The following is a 19267-nucleotide window of genomic DNA, read 5'->3' as shown; positions in this document are numbered from 1 at the left end:
AATTTATAAATTAAAAGTATTTAGAAATTAAATAATAAATTGAAAACCAAATTTTTAGAGATAAAATATAAAATAAAATATAAATTTGATGCAGTACACTTTACAAACTGCATCGTAATAGAGTTATTGAGAAAATTAACATTAGAATGAGTATAAATGAAGAAGATAATTGTAGGTAAAAAAATATGGATAAAAAAAGTAATATAAATGAAAGAAATAAATAATTGAATAATATTTTTGTTTTAATATAAGTACTTTATTTTTCTTTAATAAATAATGATATATATATAAATTTATTTTTATTTAATTATTTATAAAATAATAAAATTATATGTATTTTAATATAAAATATAATAACAATATGAAATTGGATATATAATCATTAAGACCTAACCACCACCAGAATTCTATCATTGTGTGTAATTAATTGTGAATACGTGGACAATGAGAGACAGACCATAGCTAGTATAAAGTCTCCCCTGACCGTTGGATGCAGTACGGTACAAAGCTGATAGGTGTACGGTTATGATTAGAGTGGTTCAGTTACCTTTAACCACTACAGCAACATTTCTTTGTTCTTGCAAATGCCTAAAGGCCACAACACCCACGAACTGCAAATCAATAATTAATTAAAACTTTTTACATTTTTATATTTTCATGTTCTGATTCGTAAGATCTCTTATCTTTACTTCAGGTTCAGAAACGATTCTTTTTTTAAAAAAAACAACTCTTTCCACATTTCTAACATTGTAAATTTAATTATAATGATGACAGATGAAAATTAATCACAGTAATATTTATATGTTTTAACCTTTTTATTTCAATTATATCATATTAAAAATAGCTTGAATATATAATATTTTAATAATTACTATTTTAAAAATCATAAAAAAATTAAGAGCTATTTTTTTCCCTCTGGAATCTTAAATCCCCATACATGTATAAATTTGATAGCTCCATAACTCTTTTTGCTTTTCCGGGGAACACCCCAACTCAAGGTTTCTCTGCATTCTTTCTCAATCGACCAAGCCAAGTTAATAGAATCTTTTGACACAAAATTATTCTTTCTCTTCTTACCCTCTCTCATTACATCATTAACACAACAAAGAGTCCCTAATAATCATTTCTGTTAAACTCAAACCTTGGTCCATTCTTGTAAGTGATTTTCCAACCCTGATTTATAGGGTAGCTTCATCTATTTACTTTGCCATTTCTTTTTAGCACCACTAGTAATTTACTAGTACTACATTCTGTTCTCTTTCTTTTCAAAATCGTGAAATGCCGTTGACTCACGTTCCAGTAACGTTTTATTCGTTCTATATGGTAATCGGTTTACTCTGCTTGTAACTTGCTTCTTTATTCTCTACATCTTGTTTTTCTTCAGCGCTCTGAAAAGACTTTCAGATTTTCCCCCCTTTGATCCATGTTATCAAAGAGACCTTCCATTTTTTTCCAGTTCCAAGAGTTTTTCTTTCTAGCAAGAGGGTATCAGAAAAGGTGCACTTTTTCAATGGAGTTGATCGAGATCACAAACTTGCTTTTAATTATTACCAAGCCTTAAAGATGAAGGAAAAGTACCAAAACCCAAACCTTTTATGGTTCTTTAATAGTTCATCTCTTAACTTTTTTTCTGTGAAGTGCAAAACTTGGCGTAACTCAAAGAACCCAACCTTTTGTCTATTTTTCATGTAGATTACATGTTTTTTTATTCTTATTTTTTGGCCTCAAAAGCTGTCTCTGTTTCCCCTGCAACTAGTTCTTTTATATTGCCGTTGAAAACCGCTGAACACTTGTTTAAGATTTATAAACAACATTAACATAATTTTCTTGGACAAGAAAAATAAATATCTAGTCGCACATAATTTTGTATATTTATTTTCCATGTATGACCTCCCGTAATTAGTAAAAAACCCCAAATTGAATTATTAAACATTCCCTCTAGGATTTGGATAATCTGGATCTTAAAACGTTGCCGCCACCTTTATCTTTCTTTTTTCCTGATCATTTGATTGTTTCTAATTTGTCTCAGTTTCAAGTCATCAAAGGTAGAGGAGCAATGAGGACAGAGTGGAAGAAGTTATCCAAGGTATGCGTATGCAACACCACGCTATTTTCTTTCTTTTTCCTTTCCATTTTCATCTTATCTCGTTGATCGCGAAACGGTTATTTATTTTAATTTTAATTTTCGGGATGCAGTCTTCGTGGCCCAGATTAGCCATGAGGAAGTGGCTCAATACGAAGAACGGTGCTGAGAAGTTTGAGTCAGACTATGATGCAACAGGTGAAACGAGATTCTTGAATTGTTGTTATCGGTTTTGGATTTGCGTTTGGTTTTCACATTTGGTGTTGAAACTTGACCGGGAGTTTGTTTTGGTGTATGTGTGGACTCAGCAATTGCGAAGGAAAGAAGAAAGAGTTGCTCGGATGAAGATGGTTACGTGGGCGTAGCGGATGATTATTCAGGTAATTTACGAACAGTGAGATGAGATGAAGTGTTGATTTTGAATGATGATAATGAGTTTAAGGCTAACATGAATTTGATTAATTAGGTTTAATAGTAGTTATTGTTTTATAATTGGTGGATTTCTTTTGGAAGAAGGTTTGGTGGTTGGGAAGCAATCACGTGGCACTGGCACTGGCACTGGAGCTATGAACCTTAGGTAAATACTTGCATCAAACCCTATAAAAGTGATATGTGTGCAGTTATTTTGGTAAAAAATATAATTGAGAATTTATAGGATGTTCGTGGGAACGTGGAATGTGGGAGGAAAATCACCCAAGGAAGACTTGAGTTTCAGGAATTGGCTCACATCTCCTTCCCAACCTCATATCTATGTTATTGGGTATGTATCTTCTTCTAATCTCTCTTTCCTTTCTTTCTTATTTTCATTTTATTTTTTTATTTTTTCTCTTTCCAACTTATTTCCTCTCTACCAAACATATACCTACATAAATACATATTGTCATTTTTAATAACATATATTCGAATTATTTTTTATTTTAAATTATTTCATTCAGCATCATTGCTCAAAATCTAAAACATTCTCTTAAATATAAATATAGCATATTCTGTATAACTCACTGTCACTTCATTCTTTACACTATAATAAGAAAGCGGGACAATTCTGTGAAGTGAAACAAAAATTAGAAAGCTAGCATTAATTTTGACTAACATTTTTGTGGAATTGTCTTCATTTGATTTATTGGCGCGCATGTTGTTAGGTTCCAAGAAATCGTACCGCTAAATGCGGGGAACGTGCTTGGGCCGGAGGACAGTGGTCCAGCAGCTAAGTGGGTGGGCCTTATCCATGAAGCCTTGAACAACAACAACTATGACGACGACGAGGACAAGGGAAATCTCAAGTGTAGGAAAAGTTTCTCTGATTTTGTCTCTTTAGAGGGTGAGTTGGATGACGAAGAAAAGTCTCCTCAGAGTGGAAGAAGCTATTGCTTAGCAGCAAGCAAGCAAATGGTTGGTATCTTCTTGTGCGTGTGGGTACGAAGGGATCTTTGCAACCATGTTTCCAATTTGAAAGTGTCCTGTGTAGGCAGAGGCATAATGGGTTATCTTGGAAATAAGGTGAATGAATAATCCTACATCAATAGTATGCAACAATAGACCAAACTCCATCTTCTAATTATGTTTTCATCACATGCAATGCAATTCACGTAATTTTTCTAACACGCAAAAATGGCTATACAATATAAGGTCTGATTGACATGTAAGTTGTGGTGGACAAGTAATGTGTGTAATTTTTATTTACTTGTTCTGCTTCTTAACAGGGTTCAACATCAATTAGCATGACATTGTACAGCACCACGTTCTGCTTCGTTTGCACCCACCTGGCTTCTGGGGAGAAATTTGGTGACGAATTGCGAAGGAACTTGGACGTCTCGGAAATCTTGAAGAAAACAAAATTTTCTCGCTCCTTAAAATCTCTTTCTCATTCTCTCCATCCTCAAAGTATTCTGGAACACGAGTAAGTCCTTTTACTTACACAATTTTCACTTTTCGTTTTTAGTTTCTTTTAATTTGTTCTGATCATGACTTGAATTTTCTTGGTATGTGTATAGTAATATTATTTGGCTTGGCGACTTGAATTATCGACTAGTTGCTGGCTATGATGACACACATGAACTACTAAAGAAGAATAATTGGCAGGCATTACTAGAGAAGGATCAGGTAATATATGTTTGGTATGATTTTTTGTGTTTTAGTTTATTGGTTAACGTATCTTGCTAACATTATATTGTGTTGACTTGGGCTTGCAGCTAAGGATAGAGCAGAGAGCTGGTCGAGTATTCAAAGGTTGGAATGAAGGGAACATATACTTTGCTCCTACTTACAAATACTTGACCAATTCTGACCACTATGTCGCTCAATCCTCCAAATCCAAGGAAAAACAACGAACTCCTGCTTGGTAAATGAACATGCTTCATCAATCTCTTTCTCACATTAATGAGGCCTTAAAGTTAGTTTATTGAACTGCCTTTTAGATTATTGTAATTATATGATTACTGTTGTATTACTGAATTAATTTTAACGGAGACAAAATTGATTGTGCGGGATGTGAAATCAGGTGCGATCGAATTCTGTGGAAAGGAGAAAGGCTGAATCAGATGTGGTATGTTCGGGGAGAGTCAAAATTCTCAGACCACAGGCCAGTTTATTCACTATTCTCTGTTGAAGTGGACTTGAAACAGAGAAGCAAGAATCTAGTTCCCAGGTCCTGTACATTAAAACCCTTGACAAGTACTGCTTTGTCATCAACTTGTTGTGCTGCTAAAGTCCAAGCAGAAGAGCAACTCTTGCTGCTAACAAGAGCTCAAAGTTGCATCCAGACAGTTCCCAGGTTTTGAGTCAAAGAGACACTAGGCAGAGGTAGTTTCCAGGTTGATACCACCTTCAAGTGTAAACGTAGCCCTAGATGGTGCACTTAGGTATATATCCATCTCTTTTGGGTATTCATTTAAGTCTACCATAACAATCCCTAATGTTTTTTTTGGGGACTAGTTAATAGGTTTGTCTAGGAATTATGGCCAAACACCTCCACTTCTCAAGTGACTAGGATAGTTGTGAATATACTATGAATGACTCAGGAAATTTTGAAGAAAAGAAGAAAAGAAGATGTTGATCGGTAATATTTGTAAATTTTAAATTTGTAATCATAGTAATACTTATTACTATTAATATATTGATGTTTTTTTAAGACAATGTCCAACTTGTAGTATTCTAATAGAATAATGATTAATGATGTTTGTCCCCATTCCTCGGAAGGTTTCCTGCATTTATTAAATGAGTTGTTTTTTTATTGTTTGTAATTGTATTACCATCATTATTATTATTATTGTCTGTCATGAATATTCTTTAAAATCAAATATTAATCATGTTCATAAATACATTTTATAGGACCCGGATATATTCCAAGAAAACAAAGTCTGCAGCACTTTACGAAAATGAAATATGCAAATGAAAATAAACATAAAAAAGATTAAATATATTAAAGTAAAATATTCAAAAGAAAATGTAACTTTTTCGGAGTTTTAAAGTAATATTAATGTCCAGAGCCCATACTGCTTGGGGGAACTGTTCATGTTTTTAGTTGTTGTCATTTTATTGAACAGCTATTTGACCCAGATGCTGCTTCAACAAGCACTTCAAATCTGCAAGCAGAAGCTTCCTCATTATATTTCCCGAGATGTTGGGAAACATCAACCTTCATCTGAAACTGAAAATGTTTCTTCCAAAATATAGATGTCTAAGAAGGCTCCTTGAAATAAGTCCCTTCATGTATTAGAAGTTTGCTGCCCTTCAATGAAGGAGTTGGTCATCGTAGGAAAATTTTAATATTCATGAATCAATGTTTCACAACAGTAGCTTAACCTCAATCTCTTGTCTTGTTCCTATGGTCGCTAGAAGGAAGTCTTACCTGTCATGAAGGTTCTGGGTATCAACTATAACGCAGGTGTTTAAATATTTCCTCAATCGTGGACAAATCATCCTTGTTGAGAATAAAAGGAACTCTGAACAAAATGAAACGTGTGTATAGCTAATTATGCTAGGTAATTTATTTTAACATAATGGTATTGTTTATGGTGCATGTTTTTAGTTTACTACAAGATGGTCTTGTCCTGTTTTATTTTTTCTATATTGATTTCCAATAATTTCACTATAATATATACTAAAACAGATTTGCGCAACTGATTTACTTGTTTTATTTCATTAACCAACATGTTTGAACAGCTATAAATTAGTCATGTATTAACCAAAGTATCCCGGTATAGCTATAGGCAAAGTTTTATAAACTGTTTAAAATTGTTATTAAGTGGCATTCTCTTGATGATAAGATACATGTTAGGAATTTAAGGTAGAGAAGTATAGATGAAACATATACTAGAAAGACCCAAAAAAGTCAATATTTTGGATTGAAGGTAATTTCTTAGTTTCTTATGAGTTTCTTTACAACTATTACTCTCAACTCTATGTCTCCACTTAAAGAACTTAATAGTGACATTAGAGTCTAGTTCGTCTTTGTATTTAATATGGACAAATATTTGGACAAATATGATAGGTGGAAAATCTTAAGTTTAAAATCTTTTTGTATCAAAAGTCTTTCATTTTAGAAAATTGTATTCACCAGTAATACAAAGAAAGTGTCACCATTAAGAGAGTCTGACCTAAAGAAGTCTCAGCGTGAATATTGCATGGTTAGAAGAAAGAAAGTGTTAAAGAACATGTATGCAGGGAATTACTCTAGCAAGCTGAGAATCACTAACTTCATGAAGATTGAAAACACCGTTTTCTTCAACCTCACTATCCTGTGAAAAGTATTCTGGAATTACTTCAATAAAATGTTCATACAATTAATCACAGACAAACAAAAGGAAAAGAGAAACATACTTCTCCAAGAACACCGCAAAAGGGGCCAGACAACGAAGACAAAAGCATGACGATCACTAAAAAAAATCACTTTTAGCAACCATCAAATTCGGTCGCTAAAAACACTATAATCGGTCGCTAAATATATATATACAACCGAAACAGTCATCAAATAAAGATGAAAGCGAAAAACATAGTCGCAAAGCTTTTAGCGACCGAATTATGAAGTGGTCGCTAATTTGCAATCGAAATTTTGGTGGCTAAATCGGTCGCAGAAAATTCAATCACCAAAATTCGAAAATCAAATTAGCAACTAAAATTTCGGTGAAAAAATCACTCGCAAAAAAGTTGGTCACCAAAATTCAAAACTGAAATTAGCGACCAAACTTTTATAAAAAAACGGTGAATATAAATCAATAGCTGAAATATAAGGAGATAACGACCACCATTTTCGGCTGCTAATTTGATGACTAAATGGAGATCCCTATAACGACTGATTTCATCACCACGTCTTAGATGTAATAAGTCATTCCTGAGCAAACTATGCCCTGCATGAGAATATTTTGTAAATTTATTCAAGATAAAATACTCAAAAATTAATTATTAAATTTCATAGTTTATGCATGAAGGTAGTGTGGAGACAGTTATAAATTTTATTTTAAAGCTAATCTGTCACCGTTATAACTTTTATTTTAAAGCTAATCTGTCACCGTGTCAGCAGTAAATATATGGTTTATGGATGATAATGTTGATCCAGTGAACCTCTATAGAACAAGAAATTCCTGAGTTGCCCTAAACTAGTGATTCTCAATTAATGATCACAATAATTTTTTTTATAGAAAATTCAAGACCTTTAAATGCATGCCATGCAAACATTTCTTGGGACCATAAGCACTTGGTGGTTCTCAATTACTTAATTATGATGCTTCCTTTAGGCATAATGACTTTGAAACTTACTTAGGTTAGGCTTTGGATGCCATGGTTTGTTTTAGTGACATTCTTGAATTTTTTTCTGAAACTCAGCGATAGATGTTTATTTTCTTATGTTTGATCAAGAGGTGGAGGCTTTGTTTACTGTAAAAGTAAATAACCTACATTGTAGACAACAACCAATAATTTTGTATCCAATTGCAGAGACTGTAGAAACTAATTGAAGGAAATAACAGAAGGCAAAAAGTTATAAAAACGGATTGAACATAATTGCACGAAATTGCAAAACTATTAAACTACTACATTCATTTTGATTTACTTTAATAATATATACAATAAAATTACAATTACTGGAAGTTATAAAATAGGAATACTAACAATCCTGTAAGCTAACCACAAATGCAATAACAGTAAATAATTTAAGACTAATAAAATATGAATTAATAACCAATAGAGACCAAGCTGAAAAATTATTCCTTTCCATAACCATTGCCACTATCAATAAGCATATCCACGCTATTAGGGAGAGAGGCTTCAATGGTAATACCCTAGAGCAAGAGATGAAATTGTATTAGTGACCCCATGAAATCATAAGAAAAATGTGATTGGAATTTATATGTTCACACCTCCGCACGCACTTTCGTTCGTCTCCGTGCACCTTCATTCCCACCTTCGTTTGCACCTCCACACGCACCTTTGTTCACCTTAGTTCGCACCCGCAACTTCCTCCTCCTACTCCAACCATAATAGTGTTCGTTCAAGTACCCAGTTTTTCAAGCAGGGTTGATGGTTTATGTGGGGATGGAAATGGCTCTGATGGAGCTAAAAACTGTCTCACTTTTATTGCTTTGGGAGTTCCACATCCAATTGGTGAAACCATCTTGTGGAAACCCTTGTTTCTCTCCTGGACTGATACATTCATTTTAATTTACTTCAATAATATATAAAATTAAAATTACTAGAAGTTATAAAATAGGAATACTAACAGCTCTGTAAACTGACCACTAATACCATACTAACATGGTAAATAATTTAAGACTAATAAAATATGAATTAATAACCAACAGAGACCAAGCTGAAAAAAATTTCCTTTCCATAACTGTTGCCACTATGCCACCTTCAACCATTCCCAATAAGCATATCCATGCTATTAGGGAGAGCTCAACAGGGTAGGCTTCAATGGTAATACCCTAGAGCAAGAGATGAAACTGTATTAGTGACCCCATGATATCATAAGAAAAATGTGATTGGGATTTATCCGTTCACACCTCTGCACGCACTTTCTTTCGTCTCTGTGCGCCTCCGTTCCCACCTTCGTTTGCACCTCCACACGCACCTCTGTTCGCACCGCAGCTTCGTCCTCCTACTCCAACCATAATAGTGTCTGTTCAAGTACCCAGTTTTTCAAGCAGGGTTGATGGTTTGTGTGGGGATGGAAATGACTCTGATGGAGCTCAAAATCGCCTCACTTTCATTGCTTTGGAAGTTCCACATCCAGTTGGTGGAACCATCTTGTGGAAACCCTTGTTTCTCTCCTGGACTGATACATTCATTTTAATTTACTTCAATAATATATATAATAAAATTACAATTACTGGAAGCTATAAAATAAGAATACTAACAGCCCTGTAAACTGACCACTAATACTATACTAACACGGTAAATAATTTAAGACTAATAAAATATGAATTAATAACCAACAGAGACCAAGCTGAAAAATTATTTCTTTCCATAACCATTGCCACTATGCCACCTTCAACCGTTCCCAATAAGCATTCCATGATGTTAGGGAGAGCTCAGCAGGGTAGGCTTCAATGGTAATACCCCAGAGCAAGAGATGAAACTGTATTAGTGACCCCATGGAATCATAAGAAAAACGTGATTGGAATTTATCCGAGCGCACCTCTGTTCGTCTCCGTGTGCCTCCATTCACACCTGCAGCTTCATCCTCCTCCTCCAATAATAATAGTGTCCGTTCAAGTACCCGGTTTTTCATGCAGGGTTGATGGTTTGTGTGGGGAAGGAAATGGCTCTGATGGAGCTCAAAACTGTCTCACTTTCATTGCTTCGAAAGTTCCACATCAAGGTTGTGGAACCATATTGTGGAAACCCTCGTTTCTCTCACGGATTAACTGTCACCTTATTGCTGATAAAAAAAAAAAAAAAACTGTCACCTTTAGTTTTGGCCTTCTTGTCAAGGTTTGTGAGATAGGTGGAAAATCTTAAAGTTTAAAATCTTTTTGTATCAAAAGTCTTTTATTTGAGAAAATTGTTTGCACGATAATAAAAAGAAAGTGTCACCATTAAGAGACTCTGGCCTAAAAAAGTCTCAGAGTTGATAAAGATGACTAAAATGAGAAACATATAAAAAGAAAAACTCACATATAAATTCATTTTCTTAAGGTTTTTGGTCAAAGTGACGTCCTAATCTCTTATTAATCACGATTTATAGTGTTAAATGTGCTTAATCTCTTCATTTGAAGAACATAAGAAGACATTCATTGAGTTAAGGTTGAGAGTTCTATTTTCTATTTGACTTGTTTTTTTTAAATGATCTTGACCAACCCTGTTTTATAGTATTATTATTTATTGTTAATATTTTTATATTATTATTTTTTATTATTATTATTCGTCATTCCTTATGCAGAAAAATGATCTTCACCAACCCTGTTTTATAATATTATATATGCCTGTTTTATAGTATTATACATGCCTGTTGAGCCATTTACTATTTTTTGGGTGGAAATGAAAATGAAATTTCTTTATATTTGATTCACTTTATAATTGATAATTGGATGGTGTCATTTCAAGTGAGTTGGTTGGAATAAATCTCCAGCCTCTGAAATTTGTAGCTATTCTGAATTACTAATTAATACTTGATATGGAGCTCTGCATCAATATAATTAGTATTCGAAGTTGTACAGTCTTTTGTTGGGATTTTCTTGCCTTATTAAAACATGCCTTTTGACATACCATAGTGTGATATATATTAAAAACCTCTGCTATTACCAGATAATATTTGAAGGATGAAATAACTAGTAACGAATATAGCTGCTGTTGTCAAATAGGCGTTTGGATGGTGAAATATCCCAGATTGCTGAAATTTAGATTGAATTTGTTAGGTTTCCTCATACTTGTTCATCTCTTGCTATGTTTCCTGTGCCTAAGTTACTGAGAGTGATGACCTCGAAATTAGAATGTTCTTCTTTGCCGTTGCTCTTTTCTACTGTTTGCTTGGCTGAAAATATATCCTCTTCAGTAATCGCACTTGATGACCCGTAGTCTTTGCTTTTACCCCACACCACAAGATACAGCCCTAAAATAATTACAATAGCTCCAACCGCCCTGTAAAATTTTTCAGATTTACTTAGTTCAATTTTCTTAAAACTTTTTACTTAGTTTTCTGGGCATGTGATTTGGTTTCCTATTACCTTCCAAGGTACATTTGTTCTGCCAGAAAGAAGGAGCCCATGATAGCCACAATGACCATGCAAAGAGGGTTGAAAGTTGTTACAAACACCGGGCCTCTATCTTTCATCACCACGCCTTGGATGTAATAAGCCATTCCTGAGCAAACTATGCCCTGCATGAGAATATTTTGTAAATTTATAAAATAGTCAAATATTAATTAATAAATTTCATACTTTATGCATGAAGGTAGTGGAGACATTTATAAATTCTATGGTTTATGGATGACAATGCTGATCCAGTGAACCTCCTAGGGACAAGAAATTCCTGAGTGGTTCTAGACCAGTGATTCTCAATTAATGATCACAGTAATTTTTTTATAGGAAATTCAAGACCTTTAATGCATGCCATGACATTTATTGGGTCCATGAGCACTTGGTGATTCTCAGCTACTTAATATGATGATTCCTTTATGCCTAATGACTTTGGATGCCATGGTTTGTTTTAGTGACTTTCTTGAATTCTTTTCTTAAACTCCGCGGTAGATGTTTATTTTCTTATGTTTGATCAAGAGGTGGAGGCTGTGTTTACTGTAAAAGTAAATAACCTACACTGTAGACAGCAGCCAGCAATTTTGTATCCCATTGCAGAGACCAAGCTGAAAAATTATTCCTTTCCATAACAAGTGCCACTATGCCACCTTCAACCGTTCCCAATAAGCATATCCATGCTGTTAGAGAGAGCTCAGCAGGGTAGGCTTCAATGGTAATAGCCTAGAACAAGAGATGAAACTGTATTAGTGACCCCAGAAAATCACAAGAAAAATGTGATTAGGATTTATTCTTTTATCAATTGCGATAGATGATTATGACAACTCACTTGGAGAATCATGAAACAAGCGCAACTAAAGCAGCCAATTGTGATCATCACTGATCCCTTTATTGCATGTTGAAGATTTACCCCACCATTTTGCAGGTTGTTTGTATTGTTGCCGTGTGTTCCAAAAAGATCAAGTATTGGGCCCTTTAGCAGTGTCATGATCATGGCACCTGCAACAGTAGCTAAAGTTCCCACCACCTTTGCTTGACTGCGTATACTTTTTAATTTTATCTTCTCAAGCCTGTGACAGTTTCAAATAGCTTTCATGAGAATGACATATAGAGTTTGCTTCATGTAACATATTTTTGAGTTTTACAGAAAAATATTTAAGTGGATCCAAATGCATCCAGTTACTGACTTAACATGAGTTGCATATTTCAATGTTAATTGGGCTATTATAATTTTCTTTTTCTAGCAAACTAAACAAGTTAATGCACTAAAAAGAAAAAGATAATCAAGCAACTACAAAAACATTGAGAATCTTTTATTCGCATGAGTGGTGTACACCTATTTTATACTCTCCATCAGTCTAGTGGAATGCTATATATATTTCAATTTGTATTTTTTAATGATAAAAGTCTTGTTACACTTTTTATAGTTTATTTTTCTCTTCATTCTTTCAACCATGATATTCATCTTTCTTCTCTTTCCAGCTTTCTTATTATTATAAGAAGTTATTATACAACCTTGTTGTGCTAATATTACTTATGTTTTTAATAAAAATTTGATGATGTGTTTTTAGACATAAACCTGAATTATTGAAGGGCATGAGAATGTTACCTAAGAATCCAAGCCATGAGAAAGGTAATGGCAGGGAGCACATTGTACATGGAAACAGCAAAGGTTGCTGTGGTGTACTTCATTCCCAAAAAATATAAATTTTGGTCAATAACTGGCCTGCCATAAGAAAGTAATAACGAAAGTTAAGTGCGTGAATATTGCATGGTTAGAAGAAAGAAAGTGTCAAAAAGCATGCATGCAGGGAATTACTCTAGCAAGCTGAGAATCACTAGCTTCATGAAGATTGAAAACGTCATCTTCGGCCTCACTTTCCTGTGAAAAGTATTGTGGCATTACTTCAGTAACATGTTCATACAATTAATCGCAGACACACAAAAGGAAGAGAGAAACATACTTCTCCAAGAACACCGCAAAAGGGGCCATGACAACAAAGGCAAAAACATGACGGTACACGACAAACACATAGTTACTCATTCCCTTGTTGAGGGCAGCTTTGGATAGAACATCCATACCAGCATATCCAAACTGTAAGAAAACTACACCTATGAATGGCTTCAGTCTGTTAAAGAGTTTTTGTGGAAAACAAGCCATCTTGTTTCAGCTTGGGACTAGCCTATTTCTTGAGGGTCAAGAATAAGATAGCACACCGCTGCACCACAAATGGCTTGTGTTTATATAGTGGGGTGGGGTGTACATGTATAGTATACATTATATTTATACACACAGATGGAGCTTTGCTATTTCACGTAACTAAGTGGGAGAGTCACAGTAATCAACGTACTTGATCCTCAAATTGTTTAAAATGTCGGTGTCTGCTTTCAATTATTACTATCTTTTGCATAGTTGGAATGTTACTCATCATGGAGTACCTTTTATAATAATATCGTTCACTTGTTTCTTCTTTATTTGCTTCTTTCGTGATTCGTTGATTTTACATGATTTTTACTTATAAACTATGATTAAACTATGATTATGAAATAGATTTTTCTCTAGACAGATTTTCTCTGTACTTTGTAAGAAGATGAGGAAGAAAAGTAAGATGATTTCAAATGAGGTGCTTGTTTACTTTTAAAGAATGATTTGTATCCATGATGGAGCTGATCTTGATTATGTGACAGCACCAAATGGTCGTAAAATCCCGATTTTCTGCAAAATTCAGCAGATGTGTACTTTCGTTCCTCTTGGAGTTAATGGAAGAGGATGAAATAATCTAAAGTTGTGGATAAAAAGGGTTGTGAATTATTCAGATGCATTATTGAATATAAACCAATGAGTCAATAGTCGAGAGCGACGTATGAAGCATGATTAGCACAAGCATAATAGCCATATCCTCGGTTATTAGTTTTGCTTTCTTCTGTAATGCGTTAAAGGTTTGGTGACTTTGGTCTTAGGTCAAGACTTCAAAGAATGGAAAGCACTGAAGTCCACTTTGTAGCTGCTAGCTTTAAGCCTTTTTATGCACGGTTGTTTCTTTGTGCTTTTAATATGTACAGCCACTCGCATCACAATTTGAATACTCCACCTCCTTTCTTGCACCCACTCAAAGATTATTTTATATAAAAGTAGAACTTTTTCCCTCACTTATTGGTCAAATTTTTTACAGTTTTTCTTTCACCATTACAAAATGCTTCAACTTCATTCTTTATCTCTCTATATGCATCATATCCAACATTATGAAACTTAAGACTCCCCATAAATTCGATGAAGTTTTGTAAACTCCACTTCTAAATTTGTCTCGTAAATTTATAAAGAGTTTATTTCATATCAAAAAAATATTTTAATAACATAATTAATTAACATAGTTAAAAAGTAAATAAGTACATAAAACTAAAATAACTGAGATATGCACTGCAGTGATCTTTCTGATTAAAAAGAAATCCCTAATTAAAAAAAATCTCAATAGATATGGTCCTTCCGTCGTCCATTGTAGGAGTCATGTATACTTGAAACTGTATTCTGGAAGTTTGTAAGAAATACGTAAAGGTTTTTGGATCACTATGGTCCATAAGGGATGGCACAATAACATGAAACAGGATCTATTTTTATAATGAAGGATGATAGTTTATGGCATTTGGTTTGATAAGGGTGCTGAATTCCATGACACAATGATTATAAAATTTACACCTTATTTGAAAAACATAGCTTTAGTGGAAAGTGCGAAAAAGAAGACAAATAGAAGATGAAAAGGAGAAGAGAAAATGAGAAGAATTTGTATGTGAATTATTATTTTTACACTCATCTATTTATTCTTAGTTATTATTTTTAATTTTTTTATTATTATTTTTATATTATTTTATAGAGTTGGCAAGACTCAAACTCAAGTATTGACCAAAGAAGTTTTAACCACTATACCAAACAAGTTTGTTTGTCATATTATGATTTTTATTATACTTATTATTATTATTATTATCATTTATATCATTATTATTATTATTATCATTTATATCATTATTATTATTATTAAAATTATTATTATTATTACAATTATTAAAAATATTTAATCTTAATCCATATGTAAAAATTTGTATGTAATGCTCACTTTACATACAGATCCAAATTCGTATGTAAAAATCTGTATGTAATGTTCACTTTATTACATACGGATCCAAATTTGTATGTAACGTCACTTTACATATGGATTCAAATCCGTATGTAATCTTCAATTTACATACGGATGTGAATCCGTATGTAATAATCGGTATGTAAATAGCAAATATCTTGTAATGAATTCCAATTTTCCTAATTTTTCCAATTGACTCATACACATCTTTTACTTTACTTTATTTAAATTTCTTGTAAATACAAACAAAATTTCTAACAAACTTTTACATATTGTTTTCTATTTAGTGAATATTATACATGAGAATTCAATTGTTCCTTTTGAGTTCAGTTCTTAGAAATAAATTTATTACTTCTGACACGATACACTTGTTATAAAATAGTCATCACTTGTTTATGAATAAAAGACACATTTCATTCCTTTAATCCAAGAATGGTAATAGATTCGTTTAATTGAGGAGTGACAAGAACCATAATTGGAGTCTCACCTAGATACAAATACAAAGGACTTGAGAGGCTTAGGGTTTTGTGATGAACCCACAACACTGATGTCCATGACAAGAAAAAAGAGAAGAGCAAAGGAGTAGTAGGTGCCCCCAAGAACCATGAAACAAAGAAAAAAATATTAAGTAATAAAAAATTAGATCATGTTTTATCCACTCATATATTATATTGAGAAAAAATGAAAAACATAACTTCTGTAGGAAGCGCAAAAAAGAAGATAAAGTGAAGATAAAACGAAGAAGAGAAAATGAAAATAACTTGTATGTGAATTATTATTTTTACACAAACCTAAGAAAGAAAAAAAACCCTATATAAAAGGAAACAAACATACACTAACAATCCAACAGAAAAGGCCTCAACTAACAAGACCTTAAAAAATCTCTAAGAAACATAAGACTTTGCATCATGCACACCAATGATGATAAACTTAAAGATTTCGCCATACACTACAAGAGTGACAAATACAAGACTTCCAACAATGATAAACACACTACAATAAAATTATTGAATAAACTAATTTTAAAAACAAAAAATAATTAGTTACTATATTAAATAAATTAAATATTATTTTAGATATTAAAAAATATTTATATTTAAAATAATTTCTGTTATTAATAAAAAAATATAAATTAATTTTTAAATTGATATCTAATTAGTTATCGGTTGTAGTTGCCAAACTAAATCATATATCAAAATTCAGCATTAAATATTCAAATAAAATTATGTTAAATATATTAATTAACATAATCAATAGTGATATTTAAGATGAGAAGAGAAGAGTAATAAGTGTTATGTGTGTTGATTACTAAAAACATTTGCATGCAGCATTTAAAACATGAGAATAAATAAAAATATATTAGAAAGCATGGTAATGTAGAGGTGGAGATGATAAGATTGGGACATGGGTGATTCCTTGATGGTCAACAGTCAACGGAAATTGGAATCTTACTCAACGTGGGTCCCTTTCCACATTTGTTTCCCCAAATACTAATCAAATAGTAACGGAATAAACTCCTGTTTTCTATGGCCCAATTTTATTTCCTCTTTAATCTTTTTAAATCCTCACTTTATTCTTTAACTTTACAAATATGTCATTCACCTTAATCCTTTTTAGTACTCCCACACAATTTTAAAACCAACTAAACAAAACTTAACTAAGATCATGTTTCATATAGGGAATTAAATACATATAAAAAAATGCGTCAAAACATATAAAAATTAAATACAAGTTCAAAGTAATTCATATAAGAAAAACAGATAAGAGACGAAAAAAATAAATGAGAAATAATATAATCGATCCCATTTTGTTTTCTATTTATCTTTTTTTCTCTAATTTTTCTCCAACCAAATAAATAAGACATGTTTTCCTTTATAATATTAGTGACATAGGCAACATTTTTGTAGAGTCCGATATTAGAATGCTGACAATTTTTAATTTTAATTATTAGATAAAGAAGGAGGATTCGAAATAAATAAATAAATAAACTATAATATTATACCTTTGGTTCTTTCTAATAGGAATTTTGACTTTATGGTGTCTTTTCTATTGATTTTAAGGAACAAAACACAAATGATTGAAAAAGCATTAGTGTTAATTGAAGGGTAATGAAAAACAGCATTACTTAGATTCAAAACTTACGTGTTTTCAATTGAAATAAAGAAGAAAGGACAAAGAAAAGAAAAAAGAAAGTATGTTTGGTCTTTCTTTTAATATTAAATGTGATGAAAAAATAGTCTTGACCGAAAGCACGATCTGATTCCTATGAATTTCGCATCCCAAACAGATACAATTTCTTCCTTTTGGTTTTAGTGCTGGTTGGTTCATTCCAAATTTTGAACTCAAAATTAAACTTTAGGTCATTAATACTTCTCTAAATTCTGCACGTAAGTTTATTACTTTATCCTATTTATGCAGACTGCAGAAACAAAGTTATATGATCCATATGGTAAACAATTTTGATAATCTGAATTACGAACATAAATGGTGTTCAGTATTACATGTAGAAACACTATTTTAGATCATTATCAAAAAATTATTAAATAAAAATTAATTTTAAAGATAAAAATAAGTAATTATTATATTAATTAAATTAGATATTATTTTAAATATTAAAAAATTATTGATATCATAATTAGTTTTTATTATTATAAAAAATTAAATTTAGTATCTAATTAACTATTAATATTTTAATTATCAATTTATTTTTTAAATTTTTATTTTCTTTTTTCTTGCTTTTAAGTATTTGTACATACAATAGGAAACTATTTTTCATTTTCGTTTTTTGTCCAAATTTTAAAAAATAGGGAATGAATTAAAAATCAAGTGACAATTTGGAAATTAAAACTAAAAAAGTAATGTTTTTTTCTCAAAGTAAACGAATCATTAATGTCCAATATGCTTCAAAAAAATTGTTTCTTCAAAGAAAAAAACTTTAAAACAAAAATTAAAAATGAGGCTTTAGATCCCAGTTCTGCCATAGTAGCTATAGTTTAAGTTAAAATAAATATGATTTTTTTACTCAACACATTTTAATCAATAAATTATAAAAAATTATTATTATTTTCCATTTTTTAAATTTAAATTATTTTTAAGAAGATATTGTAACAAAATATTATATTATTATTTTAAACTACATTTTTTACACTTGAGCCGATAAAAAATACATTTGTTTACACTTAAATACAAATATTGTGAAATATATATACCAATGATAACTTAAATTTTATGGTATATTTTTTTATCTATAAATAAGAGATATTTTAGAAATATTCAAACCTTTTTACTAAAAAAAATAGGTTATACATAACCTCCAAATGTCAAAATAATCTATGTCTATAGATACCTCATAAATCCGTTCAAGAAATATTTGAGTTGATTTGATATATATGACATCGATTATCCTCAAATCAACTCCAAATTTGCTTGTAGAACACATATTACAATACTTTTGGTCATGTAATATTTTGTATTTTTTTAAATGGTAAATTTTGTGTGTTTGTCAACATGTAATTGTAAATAAATTCAATTAGTTATATACTAGATTGCAAAATTTAAAAAAAAAATCAATATATTGTTCTAGGCTAATAAATACCAAAATTCTACTTAAATATCAACATTTAATTAATTACATCAAAATTTTACTTAATTTCATATGTAAACTAACTATGACTAGTAATGAAAACTAAATTAACTATTGTCTTAATAACACAATATTCTAAACAGAACAAATACTAATTTATAATAAGTAAACAAATATCTTACTCATTTATGTTAAACTTCTTCAAATGTGTCTATATTCATTGGTTCGTTATTGACAAAAAAGTTGTAATAAAAAATAAATATTAGTTCTTTTATAATTGCATAAA

General features: G+C 31.5%; 2 protein-coding genes and 1 long non-coding RNA gene across 6 annotated transcripts; 1 reads left to right on the top strand and 2 right to left on the bottom strand.

The window, feature by feature from the left end:
- The first annotated feature begins 970 nt into the window (after positions 1 to 970).
- On the top strand, positions 971 to 5266 carry LOC137814383 (type I inositol polyphosphate 5-phosphatase 8). 4 transcript variants are annotated; one of them, XM_068617091.1, is made up of 11 exons: positions 971 to 1155; positions 2030 to 2086; positions 2197 to 2281; positions 2392 to 2463; positions 2600 to 2660; positions 2739 to 2843; positions 3223 to 3580; positions 3784 to 3980; positions 4075 to 4183; positions 4273 to 4421; positions 4581 to 5266. In XM_068617091.1, exons 2-11 carry the CDS (start codon positions 2057 to 2059, stop codon positions 4858 to 4860), a joined length of 1446 nt encoding a protein of 481 aa, XP_068473192.1. In that variant the 5' UTR covers positions 971 to 1155; positions 2030 to 2056; the 3' UTR covers positions 4861 to 5266. The 4 variants fall into 4 exon arrangements, with proteins under 4 accessions (XP_068473192.1, XP_068473191.1, XP_090160156.1 ...); XM_068617090.2 differs by having other exon boundaries at positions 2597 to 2660; XM_090304030.1 differs by lacking the exon at positions 971 to 1155 and adding an exon at positions 1220 to 1323.
- A 3526-nt stretch (positions 5267 to 8792) lies between these two features.
- On the bottom strand, positions 8793 to 9956 carry LOC137814382 (uncharacterized). The gene is made up of 2 exons (XR_016521794.1): positions 9714 to 9956; positions 8793 to 9350 (listed from the first exon to the last, which is right to left on the bottom strand). It is a non-coding gene; the product is annotated as an uncharacterized LOC137814382 (long non-coding RNA).
- Positions 9957 to 10686: 730 nt separating this feature from the next.
- Positions 10687 to 13628, bottom strand: LOC137814381 (WAT1-related protein At2g37460). The gene is made up of 7 exons (XM_068617088.2): positions 13233 to 13628; positions 13088 to 13150; positions 12878 to 12994; positions 12098 to 12338; positions 11830 to 11991; positions 11242 to 11393; positions 10687 to 11155 (listed from the first exon to the last, which is right to left on the bottom strand). The coding sequence occupies exons 1-7, from the start codon at positions 13427 to 13429 to the stop codon at positions 10939 to 10941; spliced, it is 1149 nt and encodes a 382-aa protein (XP_068473189.1). The 5' UTR covers positions 13430 to 13628; the 3' UTR covers positions 10687 to 10938.
- Positions 13629 to 19267: the final 5639 nt, after the last annotated feature.

The sequence above is a fragment of the Phaseolus vulgaris genome, chromosome 1, assembly GCF_051622355.1.
Source record: "Phaseolus vulgaris cultivar YP4 chromosome 1, ASM5162235v1, whole genome shotgun sequence".
Lineage (NCBI taxonomy): Eukaryota > Viridiplantae > Streptophyta > Magnoliopsida > Fabales > Fabaceae > Phaseolus > Phaseolus vulgaris.
This window is presented reverse-complemented; position numbering and strand designations above follow the sequence as displayed.

What these genes read in the sequence shown, in the direction of transcription:
- LOC137814383 (XM_090304029.1), top strand. Translation starts at nt 1,279, where the DNA reads ATGCCGTTGACTCACGTTCCAGTAACGTTTTATTCGTTCTATATG. An exon ending in CGTAGCGGATGATTATTCAG is followed by an intron (nt 2,464 to 2,596) that starts GTAATTTACGAA and finishes TTCTTTTGGAAG; the next exon opens with AAGGTTTGGTGGTTGGGAAG. An exon ending in CCTCATATCTATGTTATTGG is followed by an intron (nt 2,844 to 3,222) that starts GTATGTATCTTC and finishes GCATGTTGTTAG; the next exon opens with GTTCCAAGAAATCGTACCGC.
- LOC137814381 (XM_068617088.2), bottom strand. Translation starts at nt 13,429, where the DNA reads ATGGCTTGTTTTCCACAAAAACTCTTTAACAGACTGAAGCCATTCATA. An exon ending in CTTGTTTCATGATTCTCCAA is followed by an intron (nt 11,992 to 12,097) that starts GTGAGTTGTCAT and finishes CTCTTGTTCTAG; the next exon opens with GCTATTACCATTGAAGCCTA. An exon ending in GAACAAATGTACCTTGGAAG is followed by an intron (nt 11,156 to 11,241) that starts GTAATAGGAAAC and finishes AAAATTTTACAG; the next exon opens with GGCGGTTGGAGCTATTGTAA.